The sequence below is a fragment of the Choloepus didactylus genome, chromosome 9 (assembly GCF_015220235.1).
Source record: "Choloepus didactylus isolate mChoDid1 chromosome 9, mChoDid1.pri, whole genome shotgun sequence".
NCBI lineage: Eukaryota > Metazoa > Chordata > Mammalia > Pilosa > Megalonychidae > Choloepus > Choloepus didactylus.
The window spans coordinates 130,382,550-130,400,748 of NC_051315.1; the positions used below are offsets into that span (position 1 = coordinate 130,382,550).

The following is an 18,199-nucleotide window of genomic DNA, read 5'->3' on the forward strand; positions in this document are numbered from 1 at the left end:
TGCCTGACACTGGGACTGCAGAAGGAGTGCCCTGGTTGAGCCGAAAGAGAGATGCCAGTCAGCATGCAAGAGTGTGTAGGTTTCCTGCGGGTTACATGACCCACAGGAGGGCTGGGCTTGAGCCAGCTTGCTTATGCTTTACCTCAAGAAGGTGGTCTACTGGATGAGGGACCCAGCACCAAGAGTTTGTAGGGTGGACTCCCCAACAGGAGGTTCAGGATGGGAGAAAGAGGTTACCAAACCCAGATTGCCCAAGCTGGGTCCCCACAGATTCCTCCAGAAAACCAATCTATGCCCACGAGAGAGTCAGCATGTGGAAACCTGTCACAGATGGAGAGCCAAGGACAGGTCAAGGTGAGAGGGCACCCAAGGGCAGGTCAAGGTGAGAGACGAGCCAAGGGCTGGTCAAGGTGAGAGACGAGCCAAGGGCTGGTCAAGGTGAAAGCATCAGCAGCAGCCAACAGAATGGAACTCAGACCTTATCTCTGGAATCCAGTAAGGAGTACCAGTACATACCCCCACAGGCCTAGATTAAAAAGAAGAAGGTGCAGGAGAGCAAGCCAACCCCTTCCTCCCGCCCCCAACTCCATCCAGAGCCACGAAGCCAGCCTGCACTGGGTTAAGAGCAGAAGGGCTTTGAAGAGGGTCTGAGATGTAAGTTCTACAATGACCAGGACCTAGCCTTAAGGCCCAAAAGAGTTAGCTCTAATAACCAAGGTGACTAAGAAGTAAGGGAATTTGGCCAAGGTCTCTTTGGTGGTGCTGCAACCTGGCAGTTAGTGGTGGAGCACCAAAGCACGCTCCAGGTATTGGAAAAGCTGCGATTGTGTCATGTTTTATATCTACCCCCTACCAATTCAGTGATGGTCCCCCTCCTTAGCCCCAGTACAAACAGGTCTTTGTTCCAATGTGAGGAACTTAGTGTGAGCAGCCTGAGGGATGTGTGCGGATATATGTATGTACCAAGACAAGAGGCTGCTCCTGTGGGTCCGGGGAACTTCAAGAAAGTTCCAGGACATGCATTTCCCACCCAGGACAAATGGGTTTCTGAAGGGCATTCATGGCCATCACTGGACTCTGTGGGTCCACTAGGTTGGCCTCATGCTGAGAAGGGGAGGCCTTCTAAGTCGGTGGGGGGTGTCAGCATGGCCTAGAGGGCAGAAGGGGCCTATGGAAGGAAGGGACGGTTTGTGATGGAGAGAGGATTGCCAGGGGCCTCCGAAGACCGTGGGAGCAGAGGACGTCCAGGGCAGCCTGACTGTGAGAACCGGCGAGGAGTCCCCAAAGCTTTGCACTTTCCCTGCAGCCACCCCAGTGTTCAGCCTTCCCAGTCCCAAAGAGCTGCAGTGGAAGCAGATCCCCACCATCACGCATCATGAAGTCCCAAGTCTTCACCAAGATTCCAGCACATTCCCAGCAGTGGCCCGTCTGCCCACAGCATCCTTCCACTTCTCCCTGTGGTCCAGATTCGCCCCCACATTGACGGAGCTCAGAGCTCAGTTCTCTCACTAATTTCTAGAGTTGCACTCACTTGGAGCAGTCTGAAAATTTGGAAATTTCTCCAAAGAATCTGGGTGACTATGACCAGGTGTGTCTTTGTATCTCACAGCTGCCCCTCATCTCCCTGTATCTACACACTCACTCTCCTCCTCTCTCCCTCCCAATGGATGAGCTGACAAAGTCATCCCCCAATCTCACAGTCAACACTTCTACCTGCACCCTAGATCTTGCATCTCCACCATAAGCATCTGTCAGTGTATATATTTTTCAAAGTCAGTTTCTTTCCTAAGTGGAATCCAGTTGCCACCTAAATATATAATCTTCTCTTCTTGGTGTTATTTCCAAAAACAGGAACAAAAGGTCTTTCAGAAAAAGAAAAAGCTATGCCTTGTCTTTGAGACTCCAGAGGGGGCAGGTGGCTTGGGTCTGGGGAAACGGCATCTCGTTGCTCAGCTGTGGTGGGTGGGGCAAGGTGAACCCCAGAGAGAGCCTCACATTAAAGAGGAGGACAGGGAAGGAGGCCAGGGCTCTGGGGTCCAACCAGAACAGAGGAGGGGATGGAAAGCCATTCTGGCTCTGCAAACCAGGATTCAATGGCAGCATGGTCCTCTCAGCCAAGGGACGTGGGAGCATGTGGGGGCTGAATCCACAGGCCCAGGACCTGCACCGTCAGGGCCCCGTGAGTGCAGACTAATGGAGCTCTCTCGTCCCCCTCCACTGGACCCAAAAGGATGGGGCCCCAGACCATGGGCCAAGATGGGTCCAACGTCCCCGGTCAAGGGGTGGTTCTGACAACCGTTGTTATGGAAACAAGACAGCCAAGAAGACAAAACCCACAACACTTTCAATATACTTTATTAAAAAGTTTCTTTGTATAAATTTCCTAAAAATTTTAAAATTAAAATTAAACACCCCCCTCCCCAACAAAATAACAACACACATTAGAGGAATGCCAAAAATATTCGGTATTACGGCTTTTTAAAAATTCTTTAATTAAGGCATTGGTCCCAACAGTGCAAACAGATTAAGAGACTTTGCTTCCTTCTAACTAGATCATATGTTACAAGCTTTAAAAGCAGAAAATTAGCTCGAAATCTAATCCAAGAAATGGAAAAAAAATAAAAGAAGTTGGATTTTTGTTTATCCATCCTACACAGGCTGCTCATCTAACGCCGTGCTTAATCAAGAAGGAGGAAAATGAGCCAAGCTAAAGCACAGAGAGAAGCTGTGGAATTTCAGGTTACTTTCTAGACCTTACATTTGCCTGAAACAGGCATGAAACGAAACTCCAGAGGGAATCTGAATTTATAGAAATGTTCACATAAACACCAGCAGTGGATAACGATTACACAACGTTCCAAGTATACAATATAACTGCCTGGAGACAAACAGCGGGGGGTCCACAGACACATTTAGCACCATATTGATAAGTCATGCAGCAGGAGATCTCCCAAGTTCGAGTGTCAATCAAAGCAGGAAATGGTACAGTGCAAGGTAATGTATGCTGGGTTCTACACGGATGAGTTGGGAATGGCTGACTCCTTCTTCTTTAAGAGGTATGTGTGGCTGGCAGCCGTCCTTAGGTTTCTATCGCACTGATGACTCCAGGGTTGACAAGTACTGAGCCTTAGTGGAGGGGCAGGAAGAGAAGAGGGGAGGAAAAAGTCACATTACGGACTGACAAGGACATGAGTTTATCATGAAAATTATTGCACTGCCTCTGGTTTTCATGGCCAATCTACTGTCCCATGCAAATACCGCCAATGGTTCCCATCACTTGCAGGGCTGGGAGCTGGCGGCTCTCTATGCAATCTGAGTCCATTCTTTCACCCAACTTCATCTATTGGGCGTTTAGGCAAACTGAACTCTCCTTATTCTGGTGCTAGCCCAAGCTCACAAATAAAGTTGTTTTTATTTGCTTACCATTTGAGTTGGCCAACATAATGGAGATATTGGATGGTCCCAGTACAAACATTATTTATAAGAAGCAAAATTATTTAAAGATGAATATATGATGGTTATTTGCCTTTGGTGTTATCTATAAATGTTCACTGTATTATTTTCCTAATAATTATGTTTGGCACAATGTTTTGTGACTAACCAAGACTTAACAACACTTCCCAAGAGCGACAAGTTGTCTGCCATGTGTTTCTTCATCAGCAAAAATAAAAGTATACAAATATGTTTTTAGGAAACAAAGTAATGATTCATCAAATGAATTTCATGTGCTCTATTTGAACATCTTCCATATCTGAGGAGACAATTTAACTTCCTCATAGAATAATCATAACCATCGTAATTCAAATTTTTTTAAAAGGTGAATTATTGACCTGGATCTCTTAGCTAATTTGCAAGTCATAAACACAAAAGAATGACCACTTACCGGAAATGCAAACCTGTTCACATTCTTCCTGTGAATTAAATCTGTTTTTGTTTCCACCACAGCCTCCATACCAGAACCTTGCACAGCTTTTGGTCTCCGGATCATAGTACCACTTCAAAATAAAGTCTCGGCAAGTCCCTTCTTCTTTTGAAAGCTTACATATATCTTTAATTACGAGGCGAGAAAAGAACATTAATGAGAACTTGTGCGTTACTCTGCTTCCGGTGTTAGGGGGTGACGGTCTGATCACAGTGCTGATGTAGAGGGGAAAGAGAAGAGGGTCTCGAGAGGGGAACTGTCTCTCGGCCTCCCTCGGCCTCAGTGTCCTCCCTGTCCAATGGATATATTAACCACTACGGCTTTGTGGGGAATAAGTACAATCATACAATGAGAGGACTTCATAAACTGCCGATTGTAACACAAATATTTGCTGTCATTATTGGACAATAAAAAGGAAATGATCTAAGTTTTCCCTCTTTCCAATCATCGGGGCACTTGCCTGCTAAGTCCTTTAGTGCTAAATCCCAGAGAAGAAGCTGAATTTTAAAGTCTTGGAGTTTTATACTCCTTGGCAAATGGCAATTAAATCTTGTCAGGATATAATTAACAAATAAGGCTTGCATAGTCGCTACAAGCCAAGCAGATTGAAAATAAAAGTAAAAGTGGAGAAGACAACTCCTATAGGAGTGTCTGTGCGTGTGTAGCCTGTGAGGCTTGCCAAATTAAACAAGCAAGTAACAAGTACTAACACTCATATAAAATTCACAAAGGCTAAAACATCACATGGCAAAGCTATTTTGAAGAAAGAGGAGCATTCTTTTTCCAGTTAAGGAAGTTCATATTTTAAATGCACACTTTTGATGGAGCCCAGCTGCAAAGTAAGATCTACAGACCCTCACTGCCTGGAGAGAAAAGTTTAGGTTCACATGGAGTAAGACTTGTGTTTGTTCTGCTTATGAGGTTTTCTGGTAATCCTCAGGATATGCTGGGAAGGGAGAACACTGATGTCAACTGTTACTTGAAAGCTGGAAAAACACAAACCTTCCAACAAAACTCCCTGGCACTCCCAGCATCATAGGACAGAGAACATCTTCTTGACCAAAAGAGGGATGTGAAAGGAAATTAAATAAACTTCAGTGGCAGAGAGATTGCAAAAGGAGCCAAGAGGTCACTCTGGTGGGCACTCTGACGCACAATATAGACAACCCTTTTTAGGTTCTAATGAATTGGAATAGCTAGCAGTAAATACCTGCAACTATCAAACTACAACCCAGAACCCATGAATCTCAAAGATGATTGTATAAAAATGTAGCTTATGAGGGGTGACAATGTGATTGGGAAAGCCATATAGACCACACTCCCCTTTGTCCAGTGTACGGATGGATGAGTAGAAAAATGGGGGAAGGAAAAGAAACAAGGCAACCAGTGTTTTTTTTTTACTTTAATTGTTCTTTTTCACTTTAATTTTTATTCTTATTATTTTTTGTGTGTGTGGTAATGAAAATGTCAAAAATTAATTTTGGTGGTGAATGCACAACTATATAATGGTACTGTAAACAACTGAATGTATGCTTTGTTTTGTATGACTGCATGGTATGTGAATATATCTCAATAAAAATGAATTAAAAAAAAAAAAAAACACTCCCTGGCACTGACAATGATATATGTTTACATGAGCAGGAAACATGCAGGAATCATCCTGCCTTCCCACAAAAGGACTGCGGCTTCCAGTTAGCCTTTATCTTCAGCTCCACCAGGTGCTCGGAACTGCAGAGGTGGTGAGCCCCTACAGCTCTGACAGATGTCACCTTTGAGGTAAGAACCAGAGCTTGGGTCAACCATTGCAGACAAGACTGAATGGTGTCAGAGAATCGAGGACTCAGAATTTGTCTACAATGTTCTCAGTTGCTGTCACCCAAGGTGAAGGCCAGTGCCTCCACGATTTCATCATCTCCTGGGTGCAGATCCTCTCAGAGTTCCAGAAGGGCCAACAGCACTACCACAAGCCTTCAAAGGTCTGATGAAGTGTGCCAGTCTGAATGTATTATGTCCCCCCAAATGCCGTTATCTTTGATGTAATCTTGTGTGGGCAGAGGTATCAGCGTGTTGATTAGATTGTAATTCTTTGAGTGTTTCTGTGGAAATGCACCCCGCCCAACTGTAGGTGATAACTCTGATGAGATATTTCCATGGAGGCGTGGCCCCACCCATTCAGGGTGGGCCTTGATCAGTGGAGCCATATAAATGAGCTTATGGGCAGAGGGAACTCAGTGCAGCTGTGAGTGACATGTTGAAGAGGAGCTACAGCCAAGAGGGACACTTTGAAGAAAGCACAGGAGCTGCAGATGAGAGACAGTTTGAAGACGGCCGTTGAAAGCAGACCCTTGCTCCAGAGAAGCTGAGAGAAGACAAATATCCCAACTGCAACTAAGAGTGACATTTTTGAGGAACTGCAGCCTAGAGTGGAACATCCTGGGAGAAAGCCATTGTGAAACCAGAACTCTGGAGCAGACTCCAGCCACGTGCCTTCCCAGCTAACAGAGGTTTTCCGGACACCATTGGCCATCCTCCAGTGAAGGTACCGGATTGCTGATGTGTTACCTTGGACACTTTATGGCCTTAAGACTGTGTAACCAAATAAACCCCCTTTTGTAAAAGCCAATCCATCTCTGGTGGTTTGCATTCCGGCAGCATTAGCAAACGAGAACATGAGGCCACAGTGCACTGAGGACAATTTATGAAAACAACCATCTTCCCTTCAAATGTGCCAAGAATTGAAGGAAAATTCTGGGCTTTCAAGGAAGTAAGGGAGGAATTGAGTGAGGCAAGATCATTTCATCACCAAAACATATTGCTCGTTTACCGGTGAGTTTTCCAGTTAGCATGGGGTGCTGGCTAAATGACTGCCTCGTCCCCTCTCCTATCCAGAGCATTCACCGAACGGACCATCTTTGTTCGGTTTTATTTGTTCTGAGTGTACTTTGGTCCTGGCTGCCTGTCTTTAGCCACTTAGTTCCAACTCTGCAAGCTCTTTTGACCCAGACACGGTGCTTCTGCCCGGACCCAAGAAAACCTGGCTTGTGGGTCACCCTGTGGGAGGACACTCAGCTCCCCTGGTTTCTTTTTCAGGCTTCTTTTTATTTTCCCCTCAACTTTCCAGTACCAAACTATTGCTCTAGCATTTTGTATCCTTTATTCCAGAGGAGTCACTGCTGAGACTCTGTAAGGTTTACTAATGGAACAGAAGGACATTGTTACTGTGGATAACTGTGTCTGGAAAACCAAGAGAAAAATATTAATAAGAGCCACACACTATTCAAAGACAAAAGCCAGATTCTCCAGGCTTAAAGCATGAAAATGAGAACTTTTATGTCCTTCAGAGGCCGTATAATTTTTAAACTCCATTTCATCTTGACTTCTGCAACCCTCTATCTACCCTGGACTCTCCTAAGCTGTTTGAAGGCCAAAAATAAATCAAACCGTCCTGCCGTCCAAAGAGGGGATGCTCGAACCTCATTGACCGTCCTCTGGGTTTTTCCCAGGAACGAGCTTTGGACACAGCAATGGTTCATGTTTTCCCTCTAAAATGAGCCCCTTCAGACACAGCCCTGGAGGGAGCCTGGAGTCTTCTCTTTGATAAAAGAGGAATCTTTCGCTGCATATTCATTACTTTTCTCCTTATATTGAGAACATAACAGGAGCCTAAAAGACAAGAGGGGGTGAAAATTTTCAATAACCTTTCCTGGTTCACTTTTGCCTGGGAGTATAATTCACAGAAATGCAAACACATTTCATCTTAAAGGAGACTTGAAGGGCTGCCTGATTCAGATGACCGTCTACAGCAACACCTGGTGAACCGTCCTCACTATTGGCCATTGAGCTTCAGAGCATCCAAATGCAAAAAGGAAACTAATGCAAATGTAAGGTCTGGATAAAACCCTGTTCTTGGAATCCCACGTGTTCACAGAAGCCACAAGGGCCCACTAGAGCCTCCTAGATCAGCAGCGATGGGTTGGAAGGCCCTGGAAGAACACAGTCCATTTCTGTAAGAAAGAAATGTTTGTGCACTCGCGTGCACGCACCTACAAGTGACAGTCACGGAAAAGGTCAAGAAGGATATGCATTGGGCCATTGGGCTTCAATGCAGTCATCAATGGGCATCCACACTGTGATGATGGAAGTCACATTTTCTTATGTTTTTCTGTATGTTCTGAATTATTCACAATGAATACCTATTAATTTTATAACCAGGAAAAAACTATTACTTTGTGAAACATAAAACATTCTGAATTGGAAGATCTTGCCTTTTTCTTCTTTGAGTGTTCTGTAGGGTTTAAAAGCATGATTAAAGCCATCAGCTGTGACATTTTCCAAACCAGCCAGTTCTGGCCATCTGAGTGCTTCCTTGAGCAAAAAAGGGGGCTGGTGGAAAGTGTTTATGCTGCAATGTAAATATGTTTCTCATCGGTTTAATGGTTTCCAAACAAGAAGAATGTTTAATGGCCTTCAGAGCAGACATTGTTGACATGATATAAAAAGCTTCCAAATTTTTAAAGTAAGTATAATTTGCCTAAAGAAAAGTGCCTTCCTGCATCCATGTTTTGAACATTTGGTTGGCTCAAAAGTTACCAAGGAAGCTTTTTATATTTTTTCACTTTATTTTAAATGTAATTGTGGTTAAGTTTTGGACCCTTTGCTTGTCCAGATTATGACTAATAGACTTATTTTTTAAAAACTATTATACTTCACAGTGAAAAAAATGTCAAATAGCCTTTGAGAATCTTTGTAACCAAAACATTGCAGCTGACACAGATACATTCTCACACAACGATAAACAGACAGCCTTGAAGATGGCTATTTCTCCGTACTCAAGGAGAGCAAATATTTGTAGCTATTTAATGTACTTCAACCTGTGGGGCTGAGTTAATTCTTTAAATTATTATGAACCTAAAGTCAAGTCTTTCCCTATTACATCATTTTGTGCTAACCACTGATAGAGACTCACAATGGAGCATGGCCAACCAAATGCTGTATTTCATCAAATTGAAGACATCTTGCTTTTATGATGCACTGTTATTTTATGTTCCATTAGGTAAGAAAAAACATTGTCAATAATCACCAGTTGTAAGTCACATTCAATTTCGGAGATATTAAAATAGGGAAAACTATGCGTCTTAGAATCAATAAAATAAGTAATATGATGATGAGCTGATTTCCTTTGGAGATGACAGTTATGTATGTATAACTGACCCAGTAATGTCTGCTTATATAAAGTGATATGGCCAGTTCTACAGATTGCTAATTTCTAAAATAAGTGAAAAAGACTGCTCTACATTCTGCTAATTATGCTGGCTCTTTTGTGAATTAGAACTCTTCTTCAACACATAGGGATAAGCCAATAATTTAGGATCCATTTTGTAAAAAGTAAAAGGTAAGTATTCTGAGTTAGATTTGTTTAGAAACTTTGAAGAGTCTCAGCTTTAGTAATAATATGCATTTTAATAGGGCTTCCTTAGCCTAAAATTAAATGAAGGGAGGTAACAAAAAGCTGAAACTAAATTTATAGCAAATACACAGCACTCTTAAAACCGAGATAGTAACAGCACGCTACAAAAACACCTAGCCCAGTCAACACTTTTTAAGGTTTTGATAATCAGTGAAAACTTACTGCTAGCTGCCATTTATAGACAGCAAATGTATCATAGAAAAGCGGCTGGGGTGTGATTCTTTTCCATGCTGAAGACAGCCAAAAGTGGAGTGGGACTTTTTTGTGAGCTTTTATCTTATTTCCTTTTGTTGAGAAAAATGTAAGTCTTGATGGCCTGAACTTGAATCACGGAATACTGCAGAGTCTGGACTCCTGCATGGTTAGAAATGCTCTCCTCTGCTTGCTCAGGCAATCAGCCCTTTCCTCAAAGCTATGGGTCTACGGCCACACACTGGCCCCAAACAAAATGGGGCAGAATTAGTTTTGGGGATAAAGAATTCCTTAACTAGACAGTCCTTGCCTTGTGGGCCTGTGCCAAATGCCTGATGAACAAGGATCTGTGAAATGTGAATTTTGAAATGGGAAAATGTTAATATAAGTAAATGAAACCTCAAGTATTAAAACTCATCACCTCGTCTTCCCCTGCATGAGACAGGACTAGGACTTGGAACTTGATATTGCATAGGGTTTTGCCCTCACATTCTTGCTTAGGTTCAAACACTGGTCACCACGTTCTTTAAACCCAAAGGGGTAAACTGACAAAATACAGTTCCCTCAGAGAGTCAAAACCTGGTGAAATCTTGTATTTACAGAGGTAAGAAAGCAAGGAAAGGTATATAACCTTCAATACTAGAAAAGGGACACATCTCTGTAAGCATAAACCTCTCGTCTAATTAATTGGTGATGTAGAAAGTAAGAGGAATTAAAATGCACACATGTCCATAAGATTCCACCTACTATATAAAAGCTAGTTTAAAAATTTACTTTTGCCTGAATTGTCTAGAAAATACATCTATGGAAAAATAATACATTTTGTGGTAGTTGGTCTTTAGATGCAAATATAGCTGCAATTATTGAGTGAGAATGCAGTAACCATATGTCTAAAAAGTTGTTTTACAATGATTAGTTGTCATTTCTCTATCTCCAAAAATACAAAAATTATTAAAATGCCCTCTCTGGGGAAAATTTTCTATGTCCATTATGGATGGGGTAGTGTACCAGGGGTGCGGGTAGGGGATGCATTCATCTCCTAATCCTGTTTATCCATTTTGAATTTTAAGCACTCTAAAGTAAATATCCAATTAACTTAGTTCAAAAAGGGCTCTTGAGCGTGGCAGTTATATGTGAACACCTACATATAGTCCTTGTTCAGAAACTATGTATTAAGCACCTTCTCCAGAAAAAGCACTGCTTTGTTACATGTGGGTGGCAGAGATCAATTATGCAGACCTCATTCTTAAGAAACAACTGGGCAGTGATTTGTATCTTTGCACTGACCTGTATCACTGAGCGGGAAAGTCACACAGATTTACGTGCACACACGGCATGCACACACATGTGAAATGGTGCAAGAAAATGTGAGTCCAGGACTGGGGGGTTATGTTCCAAACAGCATGAAAGAGAAAGGTTTAAGATTTATCTGTATCAAATTATTTGTAGGCTTGAGATAAACATGAGCCTTATTTTCCAAAACTCTTTCCTCTTATCATCCAGATGGAGGAATCCTAAATGCGAAAGTCTGAATTGAAAACACCTTCTTAATTGTGAACCTTGTGACTCAATATTTAAAAAAAAAAAAAAAAAAAAAGCAGCCCAACCAGATTCTTGTTAAAAGATTGGGTTGTTTATATTAATGAAACACTGTGTATACATTCTTTTTCCTTCCAGACCACACATAAGAGAACCAGAAACATACCCAAATTTTGCTGCCTAGTTTACTCTGAGTTTCTCCCAAGGAAGCACCAAGTTTGCTGGGAATTTTGCATTTCCCATTCTTTATTAGGGGCAAAGTTAAGCAAGGAGTGGGAAAGCTTATACACAGATTTTAACGACTCTGAAATTAGGGTTGAATCCCAGCTGACTTATAGCTTTGGGGAAATTCTAGTATGTTCTTTGTACCTCCTCTCCGAGCTTAAGCACCATATTGGGGAAGCCTGAGTGTGGTAATTCAGGAATGGGCTGGAGGTCAGAAGCCACAGGGTACCAGCAGTGGAGGGGGATAAAGCTTCTCCATGGTCCCTTAATGTGGGAGGCAGAAAACTACTTACAAGCAGAAATTAAATGAGTGAGACTTTAGCATTCTGTACCCCCAACCCTCACTCCATATCCACATTTTAAAATTTGAGTTGAAAATCATAACATTCAGAGTTTTTATAAAATCTTTTTATACAATCCTTAAGAAGTTACAACTTGATTATGCAATCTACCACAAATTTCTGAATCATTCCTATAAATTATATCTAGAATAGAGAATTTTCTGTTTTTGTCAATCTTTCCATTGGGAAGCCTAGAAGAGTTTGAAAAACACATGACTGCCTCTATAATAGAGGAATTCCTAACCTTGTTTCTGGAAGAAAACTATTTCAAGACTTTTTCAGTTCTACAAGTCATTCTTTATTTGCCCTTATGATAACATCTATGTGTATAACCATTTCCTATCCCCGCTTTGACTTGCTCACCTGCTTTCTAGTAACTCTGGATGCCGAATGTCAGCCAAGTTGTGGCCCCACCAGGGGATGGCAGCCATATATATACTCACAAATCTATAGACATACAGACATTTCTGTTATGTTCTATTTTCAAAGGAAATCCATCAAAGGAGTGAAGCATTCGCTTTAGAAATATTTGGAAGCATCAGGTGAGCTCTACACACCAGTAGTCCCAAAGAGATGGGACTGTAGAGTCAGAAAATACTTAGAATCACCTAATTTTATATAAACACAGAAGAAATAGGGTGCAGACTCTACAGAAATGGTAGGAATAAACATTTTTAAAAAAAACTGATGGTGGGGAGAATAAAATGAGGAAGACGTGCCCGATAGCTCAAAATTGATGTGCTTTGGCTTTCTTATAATGCAATACATCTTGAAAGGGCATATCTGCTTTTAAATCTAGGAGGCACTCAACAAATGCCTTGATCACTGTCAATTTTAGAAGTAAACATAATAAAGAGATATGCTTTCTTCCTACTATTTGTGGCCAATTCACACAAAAAATAATAAATTACTCCAATAGCGAGAGGAAACTTTTTTGCTTTGGGGTCTATAAAACCATATAACTAAATCTAATGTAATTTCTTTCCTTGACATAAGTACTATGCCGGTTTGGATGAATTATGTCTCCCCAAATGCCATGTTCTTTAATGCAATCTTGTGGGGGCTGACTTACTAGTGTTGATTAGGTTGGAATCTTTGGATTAGGCTGTTTCCATGGAGATGTGACCCACCCAATTGTGAGTGACAGCTTTGGTAAGGGTGTGACCTCTTGATTGAATGTTTCCATGGAAATGTGGCCCCACCCATTCAGCATGGGTCTTTGATGTAGTAACTGAAGTCCAATATAAGAGCTCAGGCAGAAAGAGCTCGCAGCTGCAGCTTAGAGAAATCTGTGTATAAGCTATCCCACTCCTTGCTTAACTTTGCCCCTAATAATTTTGAAACCAGAACTCCGAAGCAGATACCAGCCACGTGCCTTCCCAGCTAACAGAAGTTTTCTGGATGCCAATGGCCTTTCTCCAGTGATTGTTGATGCCTTTCCTTGGACACTTTATGGCCTTAAGACTGTAACTGTGTAACCAAACCCCCTTTATAAAAGCCAATCCATTTCTGGTATTTTGCATAACAGCAGCATTAGGAAACCAGGTAAGTACTAACATCTTGTGCTGAACACTCTCAAACAAAACATCTCAACTACTTAAATAACCAGCTTCTCATGGATGAACAGTTTGAGCTTCAGTTCTGCTGAATGAAGGACTAAATGAAGGTCTCTATCAGAGTTGCACTTGTCCCAGAACCACGGTGAATAACAGCCTCCATTCCTGTATCACACCTAAATTCTCACTGATTTAATCTGAAATGGGCACAGACTCTCTCTGGGTCAGGCACATAAGATGGTGGGAATACAGACGAAGCCAGGATATGTGTTTAGGGAATGAGGACCAGAACATCCCATGGGTCACATTCCAAAGTGTGTGTGATGGGTTCCAATCTGGGCTGTCTGGTGTGCATCTAAGCAGCTGTTTATTACAGTCAATTACTACGGGGATGAAACCCTACACTTTTCAGCATCGCAGACCACAAATCAACTCCAGTCCCAATACGAGGCCTAAGGGAAATGACTAATGGATACACGAATTGCTGGTCCCATCCAATTTCCCTGAGAACCTGGGGACAGGCAAAGCAAGTTACCATTTACCTCTGAGAATGCGCCGAGTAAGAGCAGGTTGGGCTGCACAGGGCTGACCGGGGACTTTCCCCACGGAAGTCAAGCCTGGCCTGGGAATTACAACTCAGATGACCCAGAATCAAGACTTCAAAGGTTGGATAATATTTTGAAAAATATTTCTTTTGGTGCCATTAACAGACCTAATATTTTCACAACTCACCTGTTATAGGACCAGCCAAAGGCTCGGTGTTCACCATTAGATTGATGGTTGAACTAGAAGCTGATCTTGCTAGTTGTGGAGGTGGAAGCTGAGTTTTCTCTATAAAAGAAAAATATAAGCAGCTAGGGTGTAAATCAAAAACAGATGGACTTAAGAATCCCTAGCAATTGATGCAAGCTTGTCTTTCATGACCAACGTTTTATATAAGGGTGGGCCATTGAAACGGAGACCTGAGAAGTGCCTTCTTTCAACTACATGTGTGTCGTCTGCAACTTGGATCCATCTGTTAACAAACTAAGAAACTCTCTGAACAAAATCCTCTCATCTCCTACATAGCCTCTACTGCTGCCATGCAAGGCACTAGAACCCTGGGGTTGGATGGGCATCTTGGACTCCTGTCTCTAGGGGCATAATCCATGGGGACTGTTGGAGTTCCCTCTACTCAGCAAAGTCCCTTGATCTGAATCCCACTGGCCAAAAAAGAAGAGGGTGTTCGCCTCCCCTCCACATCCCAGGAGCAGTGGGGTCAAGGAGAACAGGGAGGCAGAATCCAGAAGAACTTACATAGAAGAGAGAAGGGGCCATGAGTAATTAAGAAAGTCTGGAAGGGCTCCAGAAGGGGCCTCCAGTGAAGCAGAGGAGTTGGGGAAGGGGGAGCAGACAGCAGAGGACAGAGCCAGGACGTGGGGGGACCAGGGCTGGGAAACTCAGAGAGTTTCTTAGTTTGTTTGTTAACAGATGGATCCAAGTTGCAGACGACACATATTCCTTTCTGCAGTGGTGTTGAAGGCTCAGGGCCCCTGGGCTTCAAACCCTGGGGTGGGAAGGCTTGCTGGACTCCTTGCTTACTCCCCAAGAAGGCAGTGCCCATCAGTGGTGTTTTCCACTCACTAAATATGGAAATCTGCTTCCGAAACATGGAAGGGGTGGTGGGCAGAGGAGAGCCCGAGACAGCTGACAAGGACACCTTTCCCAGTACTGTGGGGAAAGGGGCTGCACCTCCCCCACAAGGTAGCCCAGGACCTCAAGGGCAGGGCAGCCTTCCACGTGGAATCACACTTTCTATTCTGCCGATTTATAAAGTTGGGGTGCAACCAAAGCATCCAGGAATTGGTTTAAATCTTGTTGCTATTTCAGAATAGATTCGTAAATAAGAATTGCTCCCTTTATGTTCCATTTGATCTTCAATGTGGAAATCAGAGGCTGGATTTTGGCAAACCGGTCTGTGTACGTACTTGTAGTGAAGCTTCCTTGGTAGGTGGCCCTGACTTGGGATCTCAGGTAGCAGACCACCGCCACGTGATACGTCTGCCCGGCGAGCAGCCCCCCGATGACGCGGTCCGTGCCCGTGAGGTTGTGCTTCAGAACCGGGGACTGGTCGTGGGCCGAGGTGACGGTGAGATGGTAGAAGTAGGGACTCGGGGGCTCGGGTCTCTCCCAGTGGAGTTTGGCACTGTTCTCTGTGATGTCAGACACCTGCACCTCTCGGGGCCCCCTCACTGGAGGACAAATCAGAGGATGGAGAATGGATAAAAATAAAATTCTAAATGACTGCAGCACATAGGCAAGAGATACAACCTGGAGGAGATATGCCAGTGCACAGTTGATGCTCTGAAATTTAGATGAGGCAAAGAACTGATTTCTTGTTCAAGTTCCTGAGAGAAACTATTCTTATGATTTAATAACATACCTGAAATGTGTATTCATGGTAATTAAAAATCTAATTATTCATCAGCAAGGACAAAGTCACCATATTTTTTCCCTTTGAAAATCTCTTCTATTGAGGAGATACTTTGCAAATGCAAGGCCCAGCATGTGATCTGAAGTTAAGTGTTCCATTCAAAATGAGTCCCGTAATTTAAGATGTCACAATACTTTAGAGCATGATATGAAATAATTTTAAAAGAATCTCTAATATCTTTCCATTCATAATATAAAGACATTTTCCCTCTTTTCACAAGCACATATGTGTGTCCTCACCTTTCTGCACAGCTTGCCATACACTAAAATACCTTCTGTTACCACCTTTAAGGGGAAAATAAAATAACATACTTTGAGTTGCATTAAACTCACTGACCCCTCGTATCTAATTCGGTCTGGAAGGCATCTGTCTCATGTCAGTGCTAGGACTTGGCTCAGTCTTGGGGAGGAGCTGATTCAACCAGGTTCTGACTTTTCACTTTGCTAAACCAAGACACCCAGATATTGCCTGAGCAGACACTTTGGGATCTCTTTCTGTGGGTGGCATGCTACAGGGATGGAGTTTGCACATCGGGCCCCTGAACCCAAGAATGGAAACACAAGCTTTGCCGTGTGCTGCCAGCTGGCTTTCTCTTTCATGCTCTCTCATTCCCTAGATGAGAACTCAAACCCTATGTCCACTTAGAACCTCATCCACTGAGCCTAAGACAACTGGATTTCCAGAAAAGGATATCCAGTGCTCCAGTGCTTTACAAACAGGCTCCGAGGGACACCCCTTGAGGCAGTAGAAGACGATGCAAAGTCATGCAGCTCCGTCCAAGATGTTCTCACCTACGGGCTTGACGGCGGCCGGTTTAGCTGCCTGTGACTTGGTGGCCTCGGGCCTGGTGGCGGAGGGTTTCACGGGGGTGGCTGGTTTTGCAGCTGCTGGCTTCGCCACCACAGGCTTCGCTGGCACAGGTTTCGCAGCCACTGGTTTGACAGTGTCCGTCTTGGTGGCCTCGGGCTTGGTGGCCTCAGGCTTGGCAGCCACGAGCTTTGCGACGGCAGGCTTCGCCGATGGCTGATTTACGATGACCACTGGTTTTGTGGTTATGGTCACTGGTTTTGTGGTTGTGGTCACTGGTTTTGTGGTTGGGGTCACTGGCTTTGTTGTGGTCACTGGCTTCGTCGTGGTCACTGGTTTGGGTGTAGGCTTGGAAGTGGCATTATTCGGAACATTTCTGTCAAAACAAATTTATATTACCTCCGTCACTATGGTCTTTTGCCTGCTATCTAAGCTAGATGGACATGACGCCGTGAGTTACGTGAAACATGCTGTTTTAGCAAAATACATGCATCTCATACTACTTTTATGTATTACATGTAGCACAGTATATACCAAATGCCTTCTTTTTAGGATCTGTACCACAGAAGAGATATTGAACAGCATATAAAATCATCAAAAATGAACTCTACATCATGCTATAAATACATCTGATACCTTGTTTTCAATTTATAAAATAAAGGAAAAGAGGCAGTCATAAATAATAGTAGTTGAACAATGTTCTAATTATAAGAACTAACCAACTGAAATATATATACCAGAAATTAAATAAAAGTTAATAGCTACTCTTATTATAAGAAAGCATCCACAAAATATCAGCAAAATGCCACACTGAACTGGAAAGTTATGAAGTCAAGTGTATACCGTTTTACTCCAGAGTTTATTGGTGTGTGGAGCTGTATTTTTTGTCTATAGTCAATTTCTAAAGAGAATAGCAATGTAAACTCAATAGCCATAACAGCAGAGACCCACACTTTAATATGTTGCTCTTAGATGAAAATTCATTATTTTATGGTTATATGATGTTACCTGCCATCTACAGTATAGTTTATAGTTGATATCATAAAACTTCAAACACTAGGTTACTTTTTCTATTCTGATTTCTTAGTGATATGAAGAGTGACCCAAGTTTAGGGAAAGTTCCAGAGAAATAAATAATAAGGATAATTAAAGGCTAGAAAAATAAGACCTATGACTCTAAAGCAAGCAGGACCAGAATCATTGACCCCAGAGAAGCGTTGCAGCTGCCCGAATAATGATTTTTGACTGAATATGCTGAGATGTGAAACCGTTCCGTCTGGGGACAAGACAAGAGCTGGAGGACCCAAGGAGCGAGAGAGGGAAAGGTTTGTAGCAGCAACAGCCAGGCTCTCTTTCCCCATTTGGAGGTCTGCCAGCAGGAAGCCAGATACTCATTTTTCAAGGATAAATTGAATCCACATCTCATCTGGGTACAAAGGCCCGAGCCCCATGCCCACCAGATGCCACAGTGGGACACACATTGCTGACGTGCTGCTGGGGCTCAGTTCCCCCCAGCCAGCCCGTCACCTGCCACGCTGCCCTCCTCTCGGCTCCTGGAGTTGGACCAACAAGGGAGCAGGCATTAGGCTGACGAGCACACTCAGCAGCCAGCATCGCTGTGGGTCCCACAGGGCCACCACCTCCGGACCTCTTGTTAATCAGTCTTCCTAGTACAAC

General features: G+C 43.1%; 1 protein-coding gene across 5 annotated transcripts in view; it reads right to left on the reverse strand.

Moving 5' to 3' along the window:
* Window positions 1-2,337: 2,337 nt before the first annotated feature.
* Window positions 2,338-18,199, reverse strand: part of COL6A3 (collagen type VI alpha 3 chain) — an 87,271-nt gene continuing 71,409 nt past the window's right edge. For all 5 annotated transcript variants that reach the window (XM_037849571.1, XM_037849570.1, XM_037849569.1 and 2 more), the window contains 5 exons: window positions 16,507-16,898; window positions 15,210-15,473; window positions 13,975-14,073; window positions 3,884-4,048; window positions 2,338-3,126 (listed from right to left, as the gene is read on the reverse strand). In XM_037849571.1, the coding sequence (XP_037705499.1) occupies window positions 3,080-3,126; window positions 3,884-4,048; window positions 13,975-14,073; window positions 15,210-15,473; window positions 16,507-16,898 (967 nt within the window). In that variant the 3' untranslated portion in view covers window positions 2,338-3,079. The remainder of the gene's footprint in view (window positions 3,127-3,883; window positions 4,049-13,974; window positions 14,074-15,209; window positions 15,474-16,506; window positions 16,899-18,199) is intronic.